The following is an 8,078-nucleotide window of genomic DNA, read 5'->3' on the forward strand; positions in this document are numbered from 1 at the left end:
AGCGGGCCTAGGGGATGAGTGCTGGCGGTGCCTGTGAGCAGACGTCCTCTCGTGCACTGCTGCCTTCAAGTAGCTGGAGCTTCGTGTGGAACATTGTGCCTCATGACAAAATTCGCCTGGGACAAGTGATTTTTAACCAGTCCAGTTTTACTCCCTCTCAGTGCTATAGAATCATACAATCATTTAGGTTGGAAAAGACCCTTAGGATGGTAAAGTCCAACCATTAACCTAACATTAAGTCCACCACTAACCTATGTCCCTAAGCACCACTGATGGTTTGCCTGAACACACTAGTCTCTTTAAATCAGTTGTGCTCCTCCTGCCCCCCTGCCATATGGCTTATCATGATCTGAAGTTTGAGGGGTTGGTAGGTAGCCCCTGGTTTTGAAAGCAGGTGTGTGCTTTCTAAAGCACGTAGCCTCTGACCTGCGGCCATTTTTCCTTCTGAGATTCAACAGTGGCAGTTATTTTTCTGCATTACCTCTGTTATGAGTCCTGTTATGCTTGCAAATAGTTGAAGTACTGGGTATTTGTGGCACGGAAGTCTTGCAAGCCTTGGCTCACAACCAGGAACTGGCATACAGAGGCCATTAAGAAGCAGGCTGCAATGGCAAGAGGCAAAAGCCTGACCATCAGACACATATTCACACAGGATGTGACAGAAGATCTATCACTAAGGCATGCTTTGTAGTGTGCAGGGAAGATGGCTGGAATGGCATAGGGCAGAAGAGACCTTGAAGAGTCTGATGAGCTTCCTCTCCCTGGAGGGCATATGAGACATTGTTTAACAGACAAAATTGCAGGCTGCTTGCTTGTCTCTAGTCCTGTGTCTATAAAGTCAAGCAGCTTTTCATTGCTTTCCTAACCATGCAGTTTATTTGCTTCCTTAGTATGTGCATGCTGCAGTTGTGGAGATCCCCTGCGGTTTTACTTTTTTTGTTGTTGTTGTTTGTTTTTGTTTTTCTTTCTCACGGAAGTTCCTGTCTTTAAAAAAAATTCTTATTGATTCTTTTAGACTAGAGAAGAAGACAAAAATCAAGATGGCAAAATGGATCAGCTGCATTTTAAATTGGAACTTCCACTACAACCTACAGAGCATGTAGTTGGTGTTCAGCTGATTCTACTCTTTTCCTACCAGCTTTACGTGAGCATTTTTAGTTTTATTTGTAGTGGTTATGTCAAGGGTGAAAGAATCTTTCCATATTTGAAATTCCTATCTGAAAGATATTCCTATCAAATATTTAACTTTTTTCCTCCTCTGCTGGGTCATTTCTATTCTAGTTCTGTTGCATATTTTGATATGTTTTGTTAGATTTCTTTTTTTTTTTTTTTAAGCTGTGTATTCTCTTGGCCTTTAGTGCAGCAGTAGAGGACAGAGATGTACAACAGTGGATATTGGTGTGGGTGGTATCAAGAAAGAACTGAGTGAGAGTCTTGCAGCAGGCAGAAGTATGCATTCTTACATACGGCTGTGTGTTGACATAACTAGTTAGCTTACTGAGGTGGAGGGGCAGGCTGCTGCATCAGCCTAAAACTCCATAGATTTTGCTTACTTGAAGCAATGGTAATCATCTGCCAGGATCTTCTGTATCTTGTAACTGGGACAGGAAAGAAGATGTTATAGGGAGACAGGAAAATAAAATTCTGCTGCCATTGTAGCTCAAATGGCAATGCTATCAATACCCAAAGCAGTGAGTAAAACACTAGTACACAGAGAACCCATGGATGCATCTGAAAGGAGTGATGATGTAGAGCTGTGTTGGATGCAGCCACACAGACAAGAAGCTGTTTTACTAGAGAGATTAGGCTTAGTTTATCCAAGCGGTTCTTGCTGATTGCAGATGGACAAGCTTAGGAAGCATAGCAGTGTGGTGTAGAAAACATTCTTAAACCTATGAGGCCCAGAGTAAAGGCCTGAGAGTCCTAAATTTGTGCTGAAGTATTAGGTCAGTGATTAGTATCACAGAGAGTTCCAACATTCACAACACCTTTGTTTTACAGTGAATGTGAAAATTTTCTTTCAGATTGAGTGGTTCATAATGAACTTCCTTGTTTGGTCCTTATGGCAGAGCAGGAGTCCTTAGCTGGCTTTCATTGCTGAGTATTTTAAAGTGTGTCTCAAATGAATGTGTTTCGTCATCTTGCTGCTTTTCACATGTTATGAAAAGTCAAATCTTTCTGTCATTAGCCACAGACTGTTGGACTTCATTGAATTTCCTGTGGAACTTTGTTTGGTTTCTAAAGTTAGTTAACTAATAACTAATGTAGTTCACTTAAAAAAAAAAAAAATAGTATTTCTTACTTGATATTCCCTTGTTTAGACCAATGTGATGATTTGAAACATGGGAGTCAGAAAAAAATCTAATCCATGCAGAAAATCTGTAGATACCAAGAGGTAGAAAAATGTGTTGTGTTGTCCTTGAGCACCGTGTCCCTAAATTATCTTTTCTCATGTTCACCATTTCAGAGAATGTCAACACTTGTGATGCAGAGCATGGCTTTTCTTCAGTTTTTTTCTCCTGTGCCAGGATCTCAGCTCTATATGAATGGAGACCTGAAATTGAACCAGAGGCAATTACTTAAGCATTGTGGACTGGATACCAGATACAATGTGAGGAAACTATTTTTCTTCCTCTATCTCTACCCCCTCTATCCTCCTGGTACCATAGATTATACCCCAATTATTTGTACTCTTGCACAGAGTGGACCCTAGAACTTTGGAGCTGGTGTTTTCTTGTTAGGCTGAAAGGTGGAAGAGGTTCTTCTGCCACGATGTTTGGTCTGATGTTTATTCCCTGTGCATTGATTCAAGGGCATGGCTACATTGCATAAGAAACTCTGTAGAATTACTTTCTTGAAGAGCGGACAAATGATGTAAGCATCTCCTTGTAACAGGTGTCTGTGGTCAATGGCACAAGTCCTTTTGCGGATGACTATGATCTAACAAACATCATTGCAGCATATTGGGATAGAAATGGTAAGCCTGAATATATAGCTGTGAATTACAGGACAGCAGTAGTTAGCATATTGACAACTGTTCTGTGAGGATTTGAATTCTCTATTAAGACTGAAAAGCCCCTTAACCTGTATGTTTTCTTTCCCCATTTTAGTGACAACAGTCTTTTTAGATCCCAACCCTGTTTGGATGACTGGAAGAGCAACAGATACACCATTTATCATTAATGCCACTATTCATTACCCAGTGGAAGTTATCTTATATCCTTTGAAAACTGCATAAACTCTGACATTACTAGGATGCGTTATTTGGGCCTTCACGTATAGGCCAAATGAAAACTTTTATTCCAGACTTGTTGCTGAACTTTTCCTTTGTTAGCAAAGCAAATGCTATATTCTGGATTTAACTGAAGACCTATTTGCCCCTTTGTCCAGATGGTTCTGCTTGAATAACCACTGTTTGACTTTCTCTACTGGGAACTTGTGTTGCTTTTCAGCCTTAATGAACTGGCCTTTAAGGCAGTGTCTTAGCCATTCACAGTGAATATCCTTAGTAAGTCTTGCTTTGGTCCTGCAGCACCTACTGTCCCAATCTGTCATGGATGCCACTAGCAAAGCATAATTGTAGAATGGTTTGGGTTGGAAGGGACCTTAAAGATCATCCAGTTCCAACCCCCCTGCCATCAGCAGGGACACCTTCCACTAGACCAGGTTGCTCAAAGCCTCATCCAACCTGGCTTTGAAAACCTCCAGGGAGGAGGCATCCACAAGTTCTCTGGGCAACTTGGGCCAGTGTTTCTGACCATCCTCACAGTAAAGACTTTCTTCCTAATGTCTAATCTAAACCTGCCCTCTTTCAGTTTAAAGCCATTACCCCTTGTTCTATCATTAAACTGCCCTTGTAAAAAGTCCCTCCCCAGCTTTCTTGTAGGCCCCCTTCAGGTCTTGGAAGGCAGCTGTAAGATCTCCCTGAAGCCTTCTCTTCTCCATGCTGAACAGCCCCAACTCTCTCAGCCTGTCCTCGTAGGAGAGGTGCTCCAGCCCTCGCATCATCTTCATGGCCCTCCTCTGGACTCGTTTTAACAGGTCCATGTCTCTCTTGTGTTGGGGGCTCCAGAACTGGACACAGCACTCCAGGTGGGGCCTTACAAGAGTGGAGTAGAGGGGCAGAATCCCCTCCCTCCACCTGCTGCCCATGCTGCTCTGGGTGCAGCCCAGGATACGGTTATCGGCCTTCTGGGCTGCAAGCGCACATTGCTGGCTCATGTTGAGCTTCTCATCCACCACCACTCCCAAGTCCATCTCTTCAGAGCTGGCCTCAATCCATTCATCGCCCAGCCTGTATTTATGTTTTCAATTGCCCCGACTCAGGTGCAGGACCTTGCGTTTGGCCTGGTTGAACTTCATGAGGTTAGCACAGGCCCACCTCTCAAGCCTGTCAAGGTCCCTTTGGATGGAACGATACTGTGTTCTGTGACCTAAAGCAAATCATTAGAAATTTGTATGCAAGGTAAACTCACCAAATAATAACCCTCACAGAATTCGTTAATGCTCCTTGACTTTCTTTAAGTATCAGCCCGGATTTTGGGAAGTGATTAAATTTGCCTGGATCCAGTATGTCAGCATTCTCCTTATCTTTCTTTGGGTGTTTGGTAGGATTAAAATGTTTGTGTTCCAGAATCAGTTGTTGACTACAACTCCAATATCGCCTGTTCTGCCGGTGTCTCCAGTACTGTCCTACAAACAGCACCAGTCCTGAGGAGATGCCTGGGAACACTTTAAAGAAATGAAGTTCAAAAATAGATACCTGTTTTTATTCTCTATACGCTTTTTACTTTGGAAGATCAGAACTTTGTAAGTATGTTCTGTTTGTGCTTCCTTTTTAAAAATACCTGTTCATTCAGGTGTTTCTCTGGGAACACTCCTTTGGGACTGAAAATTTTAGTATTTTTGACAGTTAAAGAAGAACCTAGTTATTTTTTTGCAACCAGAACATGCTTCAAAACCCAGTAGAAAGCAATGAGACTGCTTTTGCATTATATTAATTTGCTAAACCTTGAAGACTGAAAATAATATGCTAACAGTAACAGCATAAGCCATTTTAACTGTCTTGTAAATAAATTCACTGCTGAGTTAGAGTTCTGTCAAGAGCTATTTGTACATGCATTTATGTGCACTATGAAAGGAAAAAATATAGGGAATGTGGAAAAATGTATGGATGAGTTACAGTCAGAGCCACGCTTCTGTAACTGTGTATGTGCTCACAGATGTAGTTACTAAATTGGATGATGGATAAATTCAAGGTGGATGTTAGAAACTGGGCTGTGGGTGTCTGCAAGGTTTGCGCAGTCATTTACTGTTGGCATTATTACTGTAGCACTAGACCATTAATTGTGAATTGGGAATAGTATAACAGAGAAGCCTGTTATTTATTTAAAGAAAACTAACAAAGAAACTACCAGAGAGGCTTCAGAGTCCCAAACCAAGTGAATAGTTACTTTCAGAACTTAAATGATAACTTAGAACAGATGAAAATTAAATCAATTCTAATAACCTGGTGAGAACTAAAGGACTGTATGTCACTTATTCTTGGTGGAGGTTGTGGTGATAGGGAAGATTATTTAATTTTATTGTCTCTTTCTGGGCTTACTTTTTATGCCAGACAAGCTTAAAAGGGGAAAAAAACCAAAATTTCCAATGTGTTTTCAGTTTTGTAGTTAAGATTTAATTCTAGCAAAGTAGTGTCATGGCAGGAGAGAGTCTGAAACAATTCTAGATGCTAGTTAACAAAATTCTGAATGTCTTTCGTTCTCTTGAACTCTTAAGATATGGTGCAGCTAGGAAATGTGAAAGAGCAACTTGTACAGCAGTACCCCATCTTTTGGCCATTATCCTCTAGAATTCAACATCCTGGCAGTTTGGAGACCTGCCTATTGCTTTTTCTTTTCCCCTTTTTAAAGCAGACAGCTTCTTTTTGAACTTCTGTTTAAGCTTATTTTAAACTTTATAGTTTTGTAGCTTGCATTTCTTACAACTTTTACACAATGGATGGACTCCAGCTTATTCTTCAATGCAAGTGAAACGTTAATGCGGGGAGCTATGCTTTGTTATTAAACACACTTTTGTGCTTGTGAAACCTATTTACTTATATGTGAATTGTAAATTATTGCAAGGAGTGTTTGCTGTATGTACATATATATATTTTGGTTTGAAATCTCTAGTTTGCTCTTTGAAGTTTGTACCTGGCAGCCTAGGTCTACTGATAATTGGCTTCATATCAGAGTGCACAGAGTCAAAGCAACTGTCTACCGCTTTTTAGCGTTTCTAGGCACTACACAAGATGAATGAAAGGGCCTGTGAGCATGTTACCCCAATATCTCAAGCTGATGTACATCTGGCCTGCTGTAGTCCCATCTCTTCTCCCTTGCAGTGGGGATAGTGCTTGTGTGACTGCATGAGTTAATTCAGGGAGTTCATTATCATGAAGATCATCTTTACCAAATATATTCACTTCTTCAGACAAGTAATTTTCCTGAATGAACTTGATTATACGTCTATACAAGCATTAGGGCGGGCATAAGCAAGGGATAGAAATCTCTGGAGAGACCATAGAACCCCATTTTGAGAGTTTGAGCTGTTTTACTCCCACAAAGATTGAATGCGTAACAGTCCTCCAAGTTGAACAGAAGCCTGTTTAAGGTAGCAACTGGAATGTGAAAGAGGATGATGCTAGAAAACAACAGTAATACTGAGAGACTCTATTATCCCTACCGCACTTTTTTCTCCTATTGTATCCTTCCACATGAAGTTATAACAAATAACGCTGCTCAGAGCAGCAGTTCAGTGAATGCATGTGAGATAAGAAATGGTGAATACGTCTGGTTCATGAAATACAGATAAAAGTATCCTTATGTTCTATTTTCCTTTAGAAGCGGAAAGCTGGAAAAAATCCTCTACAGTAATTTAAGAGCACTTAGGTTGGGCTATTGGCCCTAAAAAGAAATTGTCAAACATTGGAACAGGCTTACCAGGGGAGTGGTTGAGTCACCATCCCTGGAGGTTTTTAAAAAATGTGTAGATGCCGTGCTTAGGGACATGGTTTAGAGGTGGAATTGGCAGTGTTGGGTTAACAGTTGGACTCAGTGGTCTTAAAGGTCTTTTCTAACCAAAATGATTCTATGATTCTAAGAGGAGAACTACTTAAATTAAAAGGAAGAAATAAAAAAGAGTTAATTGCTTGCAGGTGGCTTGTAACTGTTTAGTATGACTGGAAGCAATCCCTCTCTTTTGAAAGAGGTGTGTTTCATGACTGGGACTAGTAAGTGAATGCAGTGTAAAAGGGGCAGTAAAGGCAGATGTGACTACAGTAAGGAAAAAATCCTATTTGTGGTACCTCTGCTGTGGTTACTTCCTGGATCACTTTTCTACTGACCATAGTTCCTGGTTCATAGTTCTGGCTCCTTTTTCAAGCTTGGAGAGGCATTCTACCACTTTTAGTAACCAAGCAATGAAAAAAAAAAAAAGGTAGGTAAGATTTTACAGCTGTAGCAATAAACTGAAGAACAAGGAAAATACCTAACTGAGAATCCATTGCAACTAACATTAAATAAGCTTTAGGAAAGAGGAGTCTTTCTCTAAGGTTTTTTTTCCTTTAGCTTGCTAAGCAACATAAAGACAAATAAAAAAGATCACTGCTAGCCACCGCAGTGCTACTACACCGGTCTTCTGTGTACACATATGCCAGAGAGCAGTCTAAATGCTATTCATTGAGGAAGGACACGGAAGCATGTTAGGATTAATCAGATTTCTGTCAGAGGCTCTGTAAGAGGAAACAGTAAGTATCTGATTAAAAGTCCTGTGCGTAAGTAAAAGTGGGAATGTGGACGTGTAAGAGCCATGCTTCAGGAGTTTCTTAAGAGGTACTGCTAGGATGAAAGAAACCATGTCTGCTTGTTTCTTAACGAGCCAAACAGTCTGTTCGTGGGGGTAGGACTTCTTAGTTCTCACAGGCGGTAGGCAGGATGCCCCGCGCGGTCCTGTTCGGCTGCTGCTGAGGTGGGGGCGGGCCGTGGGGCCGGGCGGAGCGGGAGGAGACGGGGGCGGCGCGGCGGACGGTTTCGACC

At 41.3% G+C, this 8,078-nt stretch overlaps 1 protein-coding gene across 1 annotated transcript; it reads left to right on the forward strand.

Annotated features, from left to right (window-relative positions):
- Positions 1 to 14: 14 nt before the first annotated feature.
- TMEM231 (transmembrane protein 231) lies at positions 15 to 4,714 on the forward strand. The gene is made up of 6 exons (XM_010168569.2): positions 15 to 125; positions 1,016 to 1,144; positions 2,468 to 2,611; positions 2,896 to 2,977; positions 3,111 to 3,216; positions 4,525 to 4,714. The coding sequence occupies exons 1-6, from the start codon at positions 15 to 17 to the stop codon at positions 4,712 to 4,714; spliced, it is 762 nt and encodes a 253-aa protein (XP_010166871.2).
- The last annotated feature ends 3,364 nt before the right edge of the window (positions 4,715 to 8,078 follow it).

Source organism: Antrostomus carolinensis, unplaced genomic scaffold, assembly GCF_000700745.2.
Source record: "Antrostomus carolinensis isolate BGI_N321 unplaced genomic scaffold, ASM70074v2 scaffold23495, whole genome shotgun sequence".
NCBI classification, from domain to species: Eukaryota; Metazoa; Chordata; class Aves; order Caprimulgiformes; family Caprimulgidae; genus Antrostomus; species Antrostomus carolinensis.